This window comes from Megachile rotundata, chromosome 9, assembly GCF_050947335.1.
Source record: "Megachile rotundata isolate GNS110a chromosome 9, iyMegRotu1, whole genome shotgun sequence".
In the NCBI taxonomy this organism is placed as follows: Eukaryota; Metazoa; Arthropoda; class Insecta; order Hymenoptera; family Megachilidae; genus Megachile; species Megachile rotundata.
In genome coordinates, this window is record NC_134991.1 from 15,133,017 (window position 1) to 15,150,359 (window position 17,343).

The 17,343-nt window shown below is 40.5% G+C and overlaps 4 protein-coding genes across 16 annotated transcripts in view; 2 read left to right on the forward strand and 2 right to left on the reverse strand.

The window, feature by feature from the left end:
* The window catches only part of LOC100874933 (cytosolic carboxypeptidase 1), a 35,023-nt gene extending 32,403 nt beyond the window's left edge, over nucleotides 1-2,620 (reverse strand). For 3 of the 11 annotated variants that reach the window (XM_076535331.1, XM_076535333.1, XM_076535332.1), the window contains exons 1-2: nucleotides 1,226-1,435; nucleotides 18-254 (exon numbers count right to left, since the gene is read on the reverse strand). In XM_076535331.1, the coding sequence (XP_076391446.1) occupies nucleotides 18-109 (92 nt within the window). In that variant the 5' untranslated portion in view covers nucleotides 110-254; nucleotides 1,226-1,435. Of the gene's footprint in view, nucleotides 1-17; nucleotides 255-1,225; nucleotides 1,436-2,095 lie in introns of those variants that run through there. The other 8 variants (XM_012286366.2, XM_076535330.1, XM_012286363.2 and 5 more) reach the window with 6 other exon arrangements.
* A 607-nt stretch (nucleotides 2,621-3,227) lies between these two features.
* On the forward strand, nucleotides 3,228-5,089 carry LOC105662597 (uncharacterized). Its single transcript, XM_012286373.2, has 4 exons — nucleotides 3,228-3,374; nucleotides 4,289-4,450; nucleotides 4,525-4,653; nucleotides 4,770-5,089. The coding sequence occupies exons 1-4, from the start codon at nucleotides 3,369-3,371 to the stop codon at nucleotides 4,965-4,967; spliced, it is 495 nt and encodes a 164-aa protein (XP_012141763.1). The 5' UTR covers nucleotides 3,228-3,368; the 3' UTR covers nucleotides 4,968-5,089.
* A 327-nt stretch (nucleotides 5,090-5,416) lies between these two features.
* LOC105662596 (uncharacterized) lies at nucleotides 5,417-7,036 on the forward strand. The gene is made up of 2 exons (XM_012286348.2): nucleotides 5,417-6,295; nucleotides 6,625-7,036. The coding sequence occupies exons 1-2, from the start codon at nucleotides 5,417-5,419 to the stop codon at nucleotides 6,952-6,954; spliced, it is 1,209 nt and encodes a 402-aa protein (XP_012141738.2). The 3' UTR covers nucleotides 6,955-7,036.
* LOC100874960 (uncharacterized) lies at nucleotides 6,524-16,900 on the reverse strand. Of its 3 annotated transcripts, XM_076535355.1 has the most exons (5): nucleotides 14,787-15,258; nucleotides 14,624-14,706; nucleotides 13,886-14,359; nucleotides 9,235-11,663; nucleotides 6,524-7,997 (listed from the first exon to the last, which is right to left on the reverse strand). In XM_076535355.1, the coding sequence occupies exon 5, from the start codon at nucleotides 7,995-7,997 to the stop codon at nucleotides 7,320-7,322; it is 678 nt and encodes a 225-aa protein (XP_076391470.1). In that variant the 5' UTR covers nucleotides 9,235-11,663; nucleotides 13,886-14,359; nucleotides 14,624-14,706; nucleotides 14,787-15,258; the 3' UTR covers nucleotides 6,524-7,319. The 3 variants fall into 3 exon arrangements, 2 of the variants coding, with proteins under 2 accessions (XP_076391470.1, XP_003703819.2); XR_013039298.1 differs by lacking the exon at nucleotides 6,524-7,997 and adding an exon at nucleotides 16,632-16,900 and having other exon boundaries at nucleotides 10,871-11,663; nucleotides 14,624-16,558; XM_003703771.3 differs by lacking the exons at nucleotides 13,886-14,359; nucleotides 14,624-14,706; nucleotides 14,787-15,258 and adding an exon at nucleotides 12,326-12,690.
* Between the last annotated feature and the right edge of the window lie 443 nt (nucleotides 16,901-17,343).

The window sequence follows — 17,343 nt, forward strand, 5'->3', positions numbered from 1 at the left end:
AACAAGGTGGTCCCTACCTAGTTGCGTCAATGTCCCATCCAGGGGTTGTTAAACCGGACGAACGGGTGAACCACCACCTTATAAATTCCTCGTGTTTCGACAGAGTCATGGTCGCAACAGATAATTGTTCCAGGCACTCGTAAAAACGACGCTTGGAGTCAATTTCCACACCGTCACTACGAGTCACGTGAAACTAACACTTCACTTTCATCCTCGCATCGTAACCTCATCGAATTTTGGAATAAAAATTTCTCCTAAAATATTGCGTAAATTGAAAACATTCGAGAGCAGGTTTTTAACGAACGCGTTGTAAATCATTTTGGATGGGAACTGTTTCGAAATGGACTATTGTTTGACGCGATGGAAGGTGATGGAAACGAAATCAGCTTGCCAAAAGGTTGGAAAATATGCCACCTTGGTAAAAGCGCATTAATTTTTGGTGGAACGTATGACTTTAAGTTATGAAGGAACAGGTGAACACGTATCTCGGCGATCGGAATATTCACGGTGCAAATAAGAATGACACACGGTGATTTCCAAACACGATCGTCGACTATATGTATCCGAGTTGCAACGAGCACTTCAGAGATCCTTAAATAGATTCGCGAATTGTCGAAATCGAGCTACCTTTCCAAACTTTCGCAGAAAAGTGACTGAAAGTGTAGAATCAAAGTCCAACCGGTAATTCGTCTTACAAGTTACCAAGCTTCGAATTGCTTCACAATCGAGACCGAAACATTCGCTACCACCTCTGAAAATAGAAAAGTTTTGAAGTTCGATTTAAATATTTATATTTGTAACGCTTCATAACCTATAAGAAAACGTGTGTCTCGGAATAAAGTCCGCGGAGATAAAAGAGAAGTAATTGCTTCGCTTATAATCTTCTTTTGTCGCGTCTGTTTGGCCAAGAAATTCACGAGACCGAGCGAGGAGCACAGAACAAAGGAAACCCGAACCTTCCCCAACTTTCAGTCACCCCTATTATAAGATCTCCGCTGGAGTGTCCTTCACGATGATTCGTGCAACGAGGGTGCACAAGAATCGCGGGCTGAATGACCCTGCTCGCCCTCGAGCGTGAGAATCCTAGCGAAAACAACGATGACCAAGAGGAAAACACGAACGTGCAACGACACCGTTATTAATAGAGAGGTTATTAATAGAGAGCTTTTCGATGAATTCGCGAAGAAAGGCGAGAGAGAGAAAAATTGAGGAAAGATGGAAATACCGGCAGAGATAACCTTCGTTGACCACAGAAAGTACACGCACTGTCGCGAGAGGGTTAGCGACGACGCGAGGATGTCCTCGGGGGTCTTAACCTCGTCCTCGGGGACGTCGAACACCGTAGGCGACGATGGGTGTCACGGATCTCTACAGTGAACGCGGCAGCTTGCGAATAAGCGAGTGCTGTCACGGAAGCGTATGCGGCACTTGTTGATAAACACGAAAGCTCCCGCGGATTGATTAGTAGCCGTGCGAACTTTCACGAGTACAGTCGACGCCTCACGAGCTTCGCCCTATCGATTCTCGAAACGGCGCTCTCGTTCAAACTGGTCCACAGCCGTTATATCGCGCGGGTCTTTTGTACGAGTTCAATTGTCTCCGCTTCGTTTCGTTGATAGGAAATTTAGTACAAAGTTGAATGTCTTTATCCTTTCAACAAATTGCACCGGACGAATAGATGCTACTACGAATCATAAATTGTTAACACGTTACACATCGTTCTGTTAACCCTTTGACTCGGCTGATAGGACTTCTGTTACGTAGCATCACCTTTCATCTACGAAACACTATATGTACCTCAAATATAGCTGATTCTAGTTACATCACCACAAGTGCTGTAAAATTCTTAAAACTAACGTAGAGAAAGCTCCGTCTGAGTTCTCTACATTATACTCTTCGCATAGTACGATGTACACACAAATCTGTACGAAGGAAAACTTATTGAATCGACAACGGCGACAATATAACGAGAGTCTACTGTATAGTTCAGTCGCTCCTCAAAAAAACATTTTACCAAACGTCAGACTATATTTCGTTCTCGGGTTTAGAAATGGTCACATTATCTAATTTAATCTATTTAGAGGTTAGTACGTACCTCGAACTGTCAGGTTGACATCTACTCGCGTCGCTCCTCTTCCCTTGATTGTCAACGCGTCGTGTCGCATCTTCTGGTCTCATCGTCGGTGCTTGTCTTTCGCATTTTCCTTGGCTAGTCAACCTTGAACAGCATGGTTCAAGGGCCATGTCACATCGGAATTGAACTTCTCATTGTCAGTCCCACGAAATTCGCGAGACGGCCATGATCGAGCGATCGTGTCCTCAACTCCACGATTTTGTTACGCACAAAAAATTTGTCGTTCAAGATCGTGAAATTAGGTTACCTGCAAACTTTTCCACAAATGTCAAAATTTTTGGCACCGACTCCTTGAAGTCAATCTCGATTTCCTCTCTCTCTATATGACACCTGTGTGACCTTTTTCGTAGACTCGCTTTAATCCTCCGGTTGCAAAAGACGGAAATGTACGCCCACCGTCAAGTTTACATGTTAGTCGTCTTGTTGCTGTTTTATTTTTAATTGAGCGTACATGAAAGGGTTAAACAGTTAGAATTCATTTTTTTTGCTAACAGGATGTTCTGTAGTTTCAACTAAAGAAAATATAATGGCTTTCACTAGACTCCAACGATTGGAGAATAAATTCCTCGTCGATCAAATTCGAAAGATCGGAACGATGACAGGTATACTAACCGGAGCACATTAGCAATGTAAATTTGGGTGTTAGGTGCCAGACCACACCCTTCATTCATATTCTAAACCACAATTTACCAATGTTAACCGGTTCACGTATTTGTCTTTCCAGCACTCGGTCTTAGTCATTCTCTTCGTCGTAATAAAAATATTTTATATCATCTTATTGATATTTTTAAGATGCTTTACTAACTCAAATACTATAATTCATATCAGTACTTCAATGACTCGCTTTCTACTTATTTCGAAAAAAATGTGCCCCATAATTTTCTCAGAATTTTCGAGCTCTACAAATTACAAAACTTTCGAACCCCGCAGCTCTAACATTGGTCCATCGAAGGGTTAATCGAAAATACAACGGACTAGAGTTAGATTATTGTACAGCACTTACATCGTCGAAAAAAAGAATCACGAGCAGGTATCCCGTTCGACGTGGCGGAGGATCGAGAGGAGACGACGGAAGAGCAAAGCGTAGGAGCAAAAGAAAAAAAGAAACAATCACGGATGATATTCGGCAGGGTGGGGGTTTGCTCTCCGCGAAGAATATATAAATCGCGGGTAGGGCTGAAATTCAGGTTAGTACAGATAGTTTCTGAGCCTATCGCGAAGCTGTGTTCACACCATGCAGGTGAGTTCTACGCGTACTAAATATTTCTCTATTTTACAATAATACTCGTCTCGAATACTCTGCATTCTGCAAAGTGATATTCCAATTGGTCCGCGTTTCTGTACGTGCGAAAAATGTGAAGAGCATTGGGAAAATGTTAATGGTTCCGCGAAATTGTTCTGCTTGTTGGTACAAATAATTCTGGAAACAAGAACAACCGTTATATCTGTCGACCAAATCTGTTTCCGCGTTGATCGCGAATCGAGATCATTGATATGCGAAACACGGTAACTGCGCATCGAGCCAAAGCTCGTATTATCAAAAGAGTCCGAGTCACTCGCGCTGTTTCTTTATTCGACGCAGAGAACGATCAATCTTTGAGGCGGACTACCGCATTGTTTCTCGTGTCACATAAATTGAAACGTTTTTATCTTGCCCCATAGTATATCCGTCATTCCGTTCTCTTTCGTCGGTGGCAACAGCTTTTTATTTAAATATACGTATATGCATTTAGAATCCTTCAGTTTTTTTATGGCTCCAGGACAAAATAACATAAGGATTTCTGTAAGAACATCATTTTTTGTTGATTGATTGTTGCAACAATTTGTCATTGCTATGTTTAATTTGTTATCAACTTCTTTATCGGCTACTCGTGATCTTCACTCTAGTTCAGACAATTATGTCACATATATCACGTTCTAGATATCAAACACAAATATTTAATTGTTCTTCTTCAAAAGTTATACTTTAATTATTTGTAAGAAACGATCAAATATTCGATATCATTCGCGACTATTTCTGAAAAGCATTTCGTAGTTGTTATTATGTGTGGTTTTCCTCTTGTTTAAATTTAGCTTATCATAGTGAGAGTAACAGGTTTCCCCCGCCCATAAATTCGACTCTTTTTTATGTATTGACTAACAATTTGTTCGAAGGTTCACGCTATTCTTGCCATCGCTGTGATCCTGGTCGTATCGATAGAGTCGAAACCGATCTGGCCAAACCTGTACGTGAGCAATTATCCTTCGCAAGCCATAAGCGTGCAGCCGCAGCTCCTCCAGTACCAGGACACCTACTCCCCGTACTACGTTTACAATGTAATGCATCGTAAACACTTCAGGATTTTTTTAAGCAATTTTCTTTTATCGTTCATTCACGTTTCCTGCGATAGGTACGCACAGATGTAAACACGATTCCTGCAGCCGTCCTCGCAAATGGAAAGCCATCGGTTCCTCACATACCTGCCTATAATTTTTATTATGGGACCCCGGTATACGACCTCCGATTTCCATTAAATCCGGTAGGAATGCCTGCTATTTTATTGTTCACGTAATCCATGAAACATAGACGGGTCATTATATTATGTTTGTGGGACTTCGCATAAAAATCGTGTTCAAATAATTGGCTTTCTCGTAGGTATATCCTGTTTTGAAGCCTGGTCAACCAGGACTCCAGCCTAAACCAACTGCACCATCAACGACCACCACGAAACCAGCGGACGGAAACGAAGATGGCATCGAGAAGTTGGATACGAAAGTTGAACCGGAGACAGAAACAAATAAACCTATGGAAAATAAAGACGAAGACGACAGCATCACCGTAGATTCGATATAATTCGTGCTTCGAATCGATTTTAATCCAATAAAGCATTTATACCCTTCCCTATTACGATTACCATTCTTCGCTCATGCAGAGGACATTGAAAGAAAAATTTTTAATAAAAATATAATCGAACACGTGCCTTGTTTGCCAACTTTTATGATATGAACTCTTATTAACATTGTATCCAAAAATTTACTCCATGATATTATCTAAAGAGTTCCATTTTTGTGAATCAACGAACATTCGCTTCTATGTGTCGCGGCAAAAGATTCGTCGAGAATCGGTCAATTTTATAGTTGGCTATAATTAGCTATCTCAAAATAAGAACAATCGGTCCGTACATGAACAACAATCAGGTCCCTCACCCCAGAAACCGAAGATAAGCCGTGGTTAAAGATGCTACCGACGCCTTCCGAGTCGTTCATTTACCTCGTTAGTACTCGAAGCATTCGAACGGGACCATGATTATGAGAAATCTATGGCTCGTCGTTCTTCCGACATTGGTGCTTCTCGTGATATCGGAAACGTTCGCACGGAATCCCTTGAGTGTCAACGAACGCGAGCACAACGTACTGACATTGTCCGATGTCAAAGGGAAGAAGATAAAGCACAAAGTTCGCGCACCTGTCAGTGAGCAAAGTTTATCCGAAGATCTCCAAGGTGAGAGGATTTTCAAAGCGAACGAAGGAAAGGAAGACGATGGAGGTAGATTTAAAAGAGACGCAGCGGAATTGGACGAGGTGAAAAATGCAAAGAAAAGCTACGCGAAGCTGAAGTTAGCCCAGACCGAAAATGATTTGAAGAAATGGAAGAACAAAGACTATGGGAAATACTTGGATGAACAAACGACGAGGAAAATCGACAAGCGACAAGCGAATTATCACAATAATCGAAAAAGTGCAAACAGATTGAAGAGGCATGTAAAGACGAGATATCAGCTGGATAACAAAACAGATTATTACGCTCTGAGAAAAGCTGTCATGGAGAGATTTTATGCTCGACAGAAGGAGATAGAGGAGAAACATGCTAAAAAATTGTCCTCCATTCCTAAATACATCCTTACACGCAGTTTGGAGACGAAGACCGATACGAATAACGTGTCTTCGACGAGCCAAGTCGAAGCAAAAACTGACGAAACGAACAGTGTTAATGATCTCGTTACTGATAGTGACCTCGGTACATCTTCTTCTGTCACGACGACTACAGAATCATTTACGGAAGCTACAACAAAAATCGATCGTAATAACTTTCTAATGGAAGTTCAACCTATCGAAAATACAACCGAATTTCTTAGTGATGAGGACACTAATAATATTTCTGATAATAATGACGAGGAAGGAGTGAGTAAAACAAATGTTATATTGTAGTGTTAGATGTTAGGTTGTCATGTATTTCATGGTCTCGCGTTAGATTACCAAACATTATGTTCACCACGCACTAGATTACATAATCACATCAATGAATCACATCTCCCTATTATAGAACAAAAATAAATTTGTAATATCTATTTAAGTTTATAATATGGATTGATATTAGGAATATAGGAAGGTGATAAATCCGCAGATAGGTTTATCGTGTTCAGAATCTAACGAATGAAATTTATTATTCATAAATAACGAGTAAAAAAGGAATTACAATCGATGTATTAAATAATCATAAATGTTTTTAGGACGACAACGTGATCGGCACTTTAAAATGGGGTAACTGCACGGGAAGATTGGTGTACAAACACAATCTGAAATTGACCGTACACGATGCGGTATCCACCGTGGCGAATTTGACAGCCTCGTTCAGCGGACCATTTTGCATCACTTGTGTCAGAGCGATACCGATGAACATTACCAAAGGCAACATGCTGTTAGACGTTGCTAAAAACGAAAATGACGAACCCGACACAGTGAAGGTCTCAATGAAAGGCTTTCATAACGATGAACTGTGGTACATTACCAAAGTGTGGGCTACGACTAAAAAAGAAGACGTTTGCGAAGAAGTGAATTAATAGCAAAGAACGAGTACGATCGTAAGAACGAGATCATGTATGAACACGCGTACTGAAATACACAACTTTTACATACATCGAAGTGATAGTTTCATTTTACAGTCACTTAAAGTTACATTACCAAACTCGCATGCTTCTTGTAGAGATATAGCGTAATCGTAAACTAAATTTTGAAATTTTCAGATTCTCCAATTCCGAAATCTTTGAATTCCCGATTCCAAAACCACTCGGTTATCCTTGATACCGATCGAGTAGATTTATGACCACGCTATATTTCGACGAAGTTCGTAACAGCAGAAGCGCACTAAGTCCACGTAAAGTCAGTCTGAACGAAGAAGGACTCAGAAACCATCCGGGGTTCCGTCTCAAGAACTTTTGGGCACAGCTGTCGGAAGGGGTGGTGGCGGCACATCTGGTATTTTCTCCTTCTGCTCCTTTGTCACGGGTTTCTTCTCCTCGTGGTAACCGGGAAGCAAATGTTGGGAGAGGCCATTCTTGGGCGTAGACGCGGGAATCGGTTGCACGGTGCCAAAAGGTTGATAGTCCACGTAGTAGGATCCCGGAACGAGATGAGGGTTGAAACCGTTGTACGTGTAAAAGTAGGGGTCGTAATACAACGACTGATAGTTGGGATAAAAACTGAGGGGTTCTTCCTCCTTCTTATTCTTGGAACCGGCTCTAGTTCCGCCTTTGTTCTCCTCTGCACGTTCATCGGTCGGTTCTACTTTCGTGCCCGCTGCTTTCGATGATTCTATAGCTGCTGACGATTCCGCTCGAGCGTCACCTTCGTTATTCGGCTTCAGGGCACTCTGAGAGAGGTGTACCACGTCTGGTCCAGCGAATTGGGGCGACACTTGCGTGTAATAGTACGGTGGCACGTAACCGACCGCTGTTCGATGAATTATCGGCTGTATCACCGGAAATGCCCTTGACGGAGACAGGTTCTGGTTGCTGGTAATAACCGCGTTGTACACCTTGGGGACCCTCAGTAACCCTGGGTCTCCTGCTGCCACGGCGATCAGCGTGAACGTAATGAACAACATCTGAAAAGGATAAATACAGCTAGGCAGCTAATGACGCTGTAAGAGCGCAAATTTTTCAGAGCGTAGGATTATGGCAACATGGTTGAGGCGGATACATGGAGTCACGTAAAATGTCGGGTTGCCGACGGAATTATATAGTTCATAGTCCTTTGTCTAAGTATAGCAACGATAAATCTAGAACAACCACGCATGCATGAGCACACATTGATGCAATGACAATGCAATGTAGCAACGTCGTATTGTAACCGGGCATAGCTATCAATCTCTTCCTGCACTCGTCACGGAGTTCTAACTTTAAATTCTAATTCGTGAAACTTCGTTATTCTTGTTCGCTCAACTTTCATTTAGGAGTTTCTTTGCAAATTCGACAATTTAGGAATTTGGATCGTTGAAGATTAGTAAGTTGATTTGTTGATAAGTTTACAACGAGGACAATGAATTTATGGGAAGCACAGGAGCATGCTCGCGACACGTGTCAACCAGGTAGGTAACATTATTTCTGGAAAGGTGACTGCCACTCGTGGATAAAAGGATATCGCGTGTACGCGATAGGAGCGCATACAAAAGAGCTTAGATACGCGTGCACGGAATATTTCCTCGGTTTTCTTCGTAGGTGTGTACGTGCAAGATTGAATTGTCGCGCCTAGGTGAAATTCTTTTGGCGCGTGAACTTGAACCGCCTAAGCGATGCTTTTTAAAGATAAATTCGACTAATTCAGATAAACGTTACAGAATTTTTTAAATAGACGCGTAGAAGTTATTGTTATCCAATGGTTATTTAGAAAGGAAATACCCGGAGCATTGACTCACGATCAGAAAGCTGCGCGATCGCATCTCTCCGTAGTGATTCATTCCGTTTACATACAGACGTGATTCTTTCAATTTCTCTCGCTGCGATAACATTTATCAAACGACATTTCTGCTATGCGTCAACAAGTGCAATGAACCCTTCTCTCGTTATTAGAATAACTGTAATAACCCCCAAAACTATTAAATAATAAACCGGTATGGACCCTTAAAAGTTTGGAAATCGCTGGTCCAAAATTTATAAAACGAATAAGAGTCTAAATTCGCACTAGCCAAAAGATTGAATCCTTCTGCCAATATTAATACGGATGTGCCATCTTTTTATTTGTCTGCTTGAAAATAACTGTAATAAACAGATTAGGGTAGAAAAGGTTAATCGGTGAAGATATGTTATGTAGGATCGTTAGCGAGTTCGATCAACGGCGCTTACCTTTTACTTGATCAGTCCTCCTCTCGATGTATCTTTCCCATACAACGGCAAGGATCGTCGAGATGCTGACACCAAGTAGCAGGAGAGCTGCATGGAAGCGTAGTATATATGGCCCATGAGGTCCCAGGGTTCAAGTCTCAACTCCCCCACTACGAACGCTACTTGGCGAAAGTACTCTCCGATCTTACTGTAATGTTTAACTGCGGGCCCGCCTATATCACCTGGTGAACTGCAGAAGGACATGCATTTACCGTGCACAGGATCACGATGCACTCTGCTCGACTGATAAGCCAAACAAGAAGAGCACCACCTATAATCTGCGGTTTAACTTTAATTGCCACGATCTGAAATCTTATCTTATTTTATTTCTAACGAATCTAATGTATTATTTAGGTACTTAACCCTTTTGAAAGCACATTCGTAGGATAGTATGAGAAGTATTAAAAATAAATTAGTAATTCGAGTCGCTTCGCTGCCATTGGATAACCAGTAATATACAGTTTATATCCTCAATTTGTAAGCTGTAATGCCGCACTTAAATTTTACTGAATCTAATAAGTTTATGAAGGTAAATGCCTCTAGCGGTACCTATTGGTCGACCGTCGCGATTATAGCAATTTCTATGAGCAGTAAAGAAGAGGAAATATAAAACAATAATAAAGAGACTGCACCCAGGTCAGTTAATTAAGGTCGAGCAAATACTAAAACACAGGAATATTTTTCTTCAACTGGAACACTTGAAAACATTTTACCGAGTTACGGGCCATAAATTGCATCTGTATTTAACATTTCTCGTTATAAAAAAGACAACCTCGACATTTTCATGTTGTTATTAAATATAATAATATGATCGGGCGAAAATACTCGTGTCACGAAAACGCATGGCGAAATAACATAAACGTCATTCACCTAGTCTTGTCAATGGTCTCGTCACTAGACTTATAGCAGGTACTATTTATCGCGGTTAAAAAGTAGGTACGTAACTCTTTAACGTATTACGAGACCCAGAAAAACTGGTGATTGGCAAGATCAATGGTGAACGTGCAATGACGTACACTCGTTTACATAATAAGTGTCCAAGATAAAAAATGGGCGGTGAATGACGGCCGTCTCTTTCGAAGCTATTAAAATCTGGAGTAGCTCACACGTAAATTTTGTTGTGCGTAGAATTTCCAAATTCTTTTTTTTCTAAGTACCTATATTTCAAACGTGAAATTATTTTATGTCTCCAAACTTTAAAATTTAAATATGTCTCTTCGCACTTGATAAAAAATGTATTCTAACTCGCTGTGCACACGACCCGAACGATCATGAAGAATATATAAATCTGACGCAATAGGAACCTCGAAAATTCGCAGATCTGTCACAAAATTTTCGAGCTGTCCGTACGGTAAACGAGTGTAACTCGCGTTTTGCGAAACACCGTTCTCTAGTTTACATGCTCGTGCAATTTGTACAGGTAGGTTACGTGTGAATAGAAATTTGAAATTTACGCAAGCTACGTTTGGCTTCGATAAAATCTGTTCTGCCAAATTAAATACTTGACGTTGGCGTAAACGTCTGACAGCGAGCGTTTTTATGCAAGACTCTATGAAATAAATCTAAATGATAGAAGGAAAAGAAAACAGACTACGTATATCTTTTAAAACTTATATGACTAAATGTGTCATGGTAACTATACAGTTAGTTCAAATGGATCGTATGTTCGGTAAGATTATTCTACATCGAAATTGATTTAATACGATTTTGATTACACCTTGAACTCGCACGCGGCATAAACGCCAGGTATATTCGGACAATTTACTGTGTCTGACCATTCAAATCGCTGCCATTGTCCAGTTACCCTTTCTGCACGAACGTTAAAAGCCTTTATAATCGTCCGTAACGGTACAGCGGCTTAGAATCGCACAATATAGCATGAAAATTTCCATTACCCAAGCAATTTACATAGAAGTAAAATATTGTCGCCGTACCGTTATAGAATTATCGAAGGCTTTCAAGATCCTTTCTCCCATCGCTATTATTCGAATAACAATATTATCCTTAGACCGAAAAACTTCGATAATTCTCTTTACAATAATTTCTACGAAAAACTGTCCTAATCGTTAACAGAATATCGATGCTAGAGATCGTCATATGGACTCGATGGGAATGTAACACATCCTTCTGAGCAGCAGTATCGGGAAATTCGGTAGAAACACGATGAAAAGCAGCACCAGAGGAGACAGCAGCAGCAAAATATTGGCGTACATCACCAACCACCATACCGACGATATTCCCGCGATTGGATCCAACATCGCGAATTCCGCTGGCCGAAGAAATCAGGCATGCAGGAACCTCGATGAACTCGTGACTCGTTGAAACAGCTCGATCTTACGAAGATGATCCGTGTTCGAGATCATGATCCATCAAAGATTAAGCGAGTTTTCCTGCAAAGAAAAAGAATTTATGAACTACGGAATTGATAAATTATTCTTTACTGTTTCTGTTGTATCTACATCGTATTCTAAATAAGTGGCAGAGACACCTGTGTACCATAAAAACGGTATAAAATACCTCTAAAAACTAGACAACTTGTTCCACCCTAAATTAAAATCCTGTCTACGAATGATGACAACATTCTAATTTTCCTTCGGAGCTAAGCAACGTCTCTTTCAAGGATACGCTTGTTCGTTGCATCACGACGACGAGTATAGCGGGAAAGGTGAGCCAGTCTTCCGTACAATATACGGAATAATGATCGCTAGATTGCGCAGCAAACCGCGGCGGATCGGTACGCGGACAAATCGAGCTCATTTTCCGCGAGGAACCACGGTTTTCTAGCTCGTCACGGAGAAATGGAGTAATACGATACATGAGCTACTTACTGACCGTTGCGCAATCGTGCCACCGGTTTGTTTGTAATAATTGTGCAATCGAGCATTGTGCTCTCTGCCACGAATTTCATTCGCGACGTTAACATGTTGGCTACATGTACAGTAGAAGCTTTCTTCATCTAGGATATTTTAACAGAACGGTGGCCAAACTTACTTAACACATTGCGGTAGGAAATCGCGATCTTGTTTCAACACCTCGAAAGCATAATACGTACTTAACCATGCACTTCGTTTCGCGTTCCTTCAATCGGGTTAACACATCGATTTCTCGGCTTAGGCGAATTCTTAGTTCCGCGTTATTTTAAATTAATCGCTGCGTAGAAACTTGTTATTTTGACGGAGGAAATTCTTGGGGGAAATGGTGGTTCGAACGTGTCACATGGCAACGATCATAACGCGGTAACCTAGTGACATCTTCCAAGATTCTATGTCCGAACATCAAATAATTTTAGTAACGTATATCGGTTAATAAGTATTATCGAAACTCGAGCAAAGGAATCCTTCGTTCCCCTAAAAGCACGTTCGATTGGTTCGTCCTTGTACGGCTACGTGCGTTCTTGTGACAGAGCGACCGGTTAGGCAAGCTACCGGTGCCGCGCGAAAAAAGGAAAAAGTATCGAAAAGAGACAGGTAACGAAAGTATAAGAACGACGGACGCATTATTCAGTAAAAATCGGCTACGATATCTAGAGGTGAAGCGTGCATGCTGTGCACATTTGTAAGTAGGCATACTATACTGACACGGTCGTTCGTCGCGCGAGCGCGCTCACATCAGCTACGATCGTACCGTGGAAAGTGAAATTTCCACGATTGCATAATGCTCGCATAATACTATTATTCGACGTGAGCTACGTTCTATGGCGTAGCGTACCATTAATGAAACAGTGCCCTATGATCCGCAGACTTCAAGGATTCTTATTCCCGTTTTCGAAAGAGTAAACAGCGGCTGCTCTTTATGGTCCCGCACGGACATTTGCGTAAGTATTTCGCCGAGTTTACTGGTGTAGAGAATGGTGGACGCGTCAAAAGGTTTCGACCAAAACGATCGAAGGCCGCCAAAGCGTTCAAGGTCTGGGGTCCACGCAATAGCGATTAATGTTACGATATCTCTCGTGATTTGTCCGATGATCGAAAATTTACACAAATTTTTATGGATTTCTTTAGTGTGAATCGTTATGTTTGTCTAAGGAACGTGCCGAAATGATTTTGATGCACGGCCGTTCCCACGGTCTGCGGGACCAAAATCGACATTTTTATTTTTTACTCTGTTGGATGCTACGTTAGAACAGTGACGAATAGAAGTGTAACGAGCCCTTCGAGCAAAATACGAATCTAAAAAATTGAAAGTTTAATCTCGATACGAAGCGATACTGCACCGTGCATCGTAATTGATAAGAACAAAAAATGCGATTATCAATTCGGACCACGTGTTTCTAGGTCAAAGAAAAAGAATGGATACGACTGGTGAAGGACTGCTAGATTTTCGATCCCTTCTCCGATACCGTACGTCCTTGCTCCGTAAAAAATCCGTGGGGTCACGAGCGTTCAAACGCGGGCAACTTGAAGAACGTCGCTGAGAAACTTAATTCCCTTCATAAAGCGTTCTCGAACAAACAATTTGAACCCCTTACAATTCATTTCATTAACAAACTAATTGACTACCAAACAATACACCACAGAGTATGTACTCCACAAAGAACTTTCGATCGCCAAGAAACCAAATACGCAGTGTTCTTAGGAATTAATTGGAATATCGGCAAAAATAGATCTCTTACCTTTAATCGATACGGCCCGTTGGGGAAAGACGTCTCCGGACAAAGGCAATTTCCAAGTCACACTCCGATCTCCCTTTGGCACACAAAGATTTACCGGCTGTGATATTGGCTAGCCTGGTCGCTCGAAATGCGACGAATTTCGAGCGCGATTTTCGCGACTGCGAGACAGATAGGCGCCGAGGATCGCTTCTTCTCGCGTGCGTTCAATCGCTTTCTGCGGACTGAGAGCATGGCGGGCTCCATGCTTCGATGTCCCGGGTACTTTCCCTTTCTTTCGGCGCTATGAAACCGAGTTACAACGGTTGAGTCACCTGGTAACGCTTCGCCGACAGCGGATGCTCACGGTCCCCCAGCACATCGACGTCCGACCATCCACACCTGGTTGGTTTATGCGTGGTCATCGGTGTCATTGACGAGTTCCAGATTTGACCTCGTCCTTTCTGGCTTCGTAGATTTCGCGTACTCTTCAGTCTTCTATAGACATCAAACGATCATATCAGTTTTTCAGTTTGCAGTATTTGCAGGACACTGAAATCACTTCGTTTACTTATTTATTCAAAAAGAGACTCGATATTGTACCATCGAGGTAATCATAAATAATTAAAGATTAAAATCGCAGACCAAAGTGACTTTAAAATTTGTTTAAACTTAAAGTATTGAATTGCAAGTAACAAAGTAAGACTAAAAAGTAGATCTTTCTATGTATGATACTGGTAAATAAACAAGTTTACGACTCACCTAACAAAAGGAGTTCAGTGCTCTTAAACAAAGCAATCTCTGAACTACGATAATTTTTAGTACTCGTTCCGCCAGCGCCATTGCTGAAGAATGAAATTTTGTTCCGCTGCAGAGTTTACCGTTTGAGCTAACTCTTTTGTATCGGCATATGGTCAATAGATACCTTATCATATGCTGCTATACTGCACAAGATGGATGCATTCATTGTTTACAATGAACAATACTGTTTAAGTTACTTACGTTGTAAGTCTGTTTAAGAACCTGCCTTCGTGACAGCAGTTGTTCGCCTCCGATTCGAACAACAAGACAATTAGTATGATATTGATAGAAAAAAATAACCAATGAAAAAAATTATTTAAAGTGAATCTTACGTGCTCTGTAACTATACGTGCAGGACATTTTATGAACACATTTGCTGTACAAAGTTATGTAATTCTGATTTATAAATAAACTGAAGTACAGAAAATAAAAAAAAGTGGAGGACAAGAAACTAAAACATCCTATGATCGAAATTAATTTGAAAAATATTTAACAAAAATTCGATGAGATGTTAAATTTTGTTGTTCGAGACTATGCTTCGTTTAAAAAGTTTGGTGGCCCTAAAAAGGGCCGTTGAGTAACGAATGCATCGAATGAATTATGCCTTCTTGTCGGTCTTCTTAGGCAGCAGAACTGCTTGAATATTTGGCAGAACACCGCCTTGAGCGATGGTAACTCCGGACAAAAGCTTATTCAGCTCTTCGTCATTCCTGATTGCAAGTTGCAAGTGTCGTGGAATGATTCTGGTCTTCTTATTATCCCGAGCTGCATTACCAGCCAACTCCAATACTTCAGCAGCCAAATATTCCATAACTGCCGCTAAATAAACGGGTGCTCCAGCACCAACTCGTTCTGCGTAGTTACCTTTGCGGAGCAGTCTATGAATACGACCAACAGGGAATTGTAAGCCTGCTCGGTTTGAGCGGGACTTTGCCTTCCCCTTTATTTTTCCTCCCTTTCCACGGCCAGACATCTTTGCTTAGAGTTTGTATAAAACGAAACTGCGATGAACTCTCTACCTACTCTAGGCGAGAAATGATGCTTTGGTCAGCCGGTGCATCGCTTTTATACACATCGGATATGGCGCGCGCTCCACCAATCAGGTTGCGAGTTGGAATTCCCACTCCCTGATTGGTGCGTTGCCGCTACTCGCTCGGTGCCCTGTATAGAGCACGCTATTACTAACACAGCCTGATCTCTTAACTCCACAGATATCACAAAGATTAGAAATTACATGATCAAAATTGACAAATGACAAGATGTACATGCGGGTAGAATAGCCGTTCATGAATCAATCCTGCTTAAACATAATTCCTGATCTCAAAAACCACAAATTCTCGTACATATTAAAAAACAAACTCAGAACTAATTAGAACATTATTTTCTCTCTCCCTGGAAGTCAAATTAATATAAGTTTAACTAACTTAACACCATCTAACTTTAAGACCAGGTATCAGACTTGGAACAGCACAAATTGCAATAAGAAAGTAGACTCTCAAGACCTGTGATAAGAGAAACTACAATATTGCGTAAAGTAACACATTTTCTGGACTATGTAGTCTAGAAAAATTGCATGAAATATAGATATGTCTATCAAATCTACCATACAACATTAAATTTTACATGACAATTGATGTACAGATCTTATTATCAAGTACGGAGACTGCGCTAAGAAACTGCGACAAAGTGAACCTATACATCGGTATGCTACAAAATTGTAGATAGAAAAGAAAGAAGATATTGTGCCACAGGTTAGCAAGAATTGCACTAACACGCTATTAACATTCAACAGCAAAATTGTTCTCTGTTAGAACAATTTAAAAAGCAAAGTAACATTTATATAAGCTAGATGAAAATACTAGCACATCACTCAGCATTACAGATGCTCCACAATTTCTGAAACAGAAAGAAAGAAAATTTAATATATTTCTTATGTTATAGTAACTGTTAAACAAATATATACACTTACCAATCAGTATTATAATAGTTAGTGAAGTTAAAATTAGAGGTTATGTCGACTGTGAATGAGGTTAAATCGTCTTCACTTTCCTTTATTGATTGTCCGGATATTTTATCTTAATCTTTTCTGATATTCATATTATTAATTTTATTCGTTGCACATACTTTAGTAAATTTCATTTCTCTAGCGGATTTTTTAAGAATTATCTATTATCCATCGAATTAGAGTTCTTTAGACGAGTCTCTATACCCAAAGTTTGAATTTATAGTACAGTGTAAACGACGACAGGCGGAGCTGACGCCTTCTTGCATTTCTACTGCACTTTCTGTATTCGAGTTTCCAAAGTTGTTTTCCTATTTTATAGAAAAATCAAGATTCTAAATTTATTAGTAGACTGAACATATAATATTTAAAATACCACATACATAACTGTAGTACTGTTCGAAGCCAGTTTCGAAGAATGCAATAATATATATTCCGTCTACTAACAATTTTGTTTTATTGGCCACCTAAATTCACTGGTCCAAAAATATTTCCTAGAAATTTCCTCTTGTTCAAAACTAAAACTTACTTTCCTCTATCAATTTCCAACTTGAGTACTAAATAAAATTGTTCATATAAATGATTATGTACCTTCCTAAACATGTACAACTGTCTTACTTACAGTTATGAGTACATCAGTATAATATAGTAAGAATAAATAAATGCAAACCTAGTCACA

Excerpts from the sequence above, each read along its gene's own strand:
- LOC105662597 (XM_012286373.2), top strand. Across the intron at positions 4,451-4,524 it reads CCCCGTACTACGTTTACAAT|GTACGCACAGATGTAAACAC; the intron begins GTAATGCATCGT and ends TTCCTGCGATAG. Across the intron at positions 4,654-4,769 it reads TCCGATTTCCATTAAATCCG|GTATATCCTGTTTTGAAGCC; the intron begins GTAGGAATGCCT and ends GCTTTCTCGTAG.
- LOC105662596 (XM_012286348.2), top strand. The coding sequence starts at position 5,417 with ATGATTATGAGAAATCTATGGCTCGTCGTTCTTCCGACATTGGTGCTT. Across the intron at positions 6,296-6,624 it reads ATAATAATGACGAGGAAGGA|GACGACAACGTGATCGGCAC; the intron begins GTGAGTAAAACA and ends AAATGTTTTTAG.
- LOC100874960 (XM_076535355.1), bottom strand. The coding sequence starts at position 7,997 with ATGTTGTTCATTACGTTCACGCTGATCGCCGTGGCAGCAGGAGACCCA.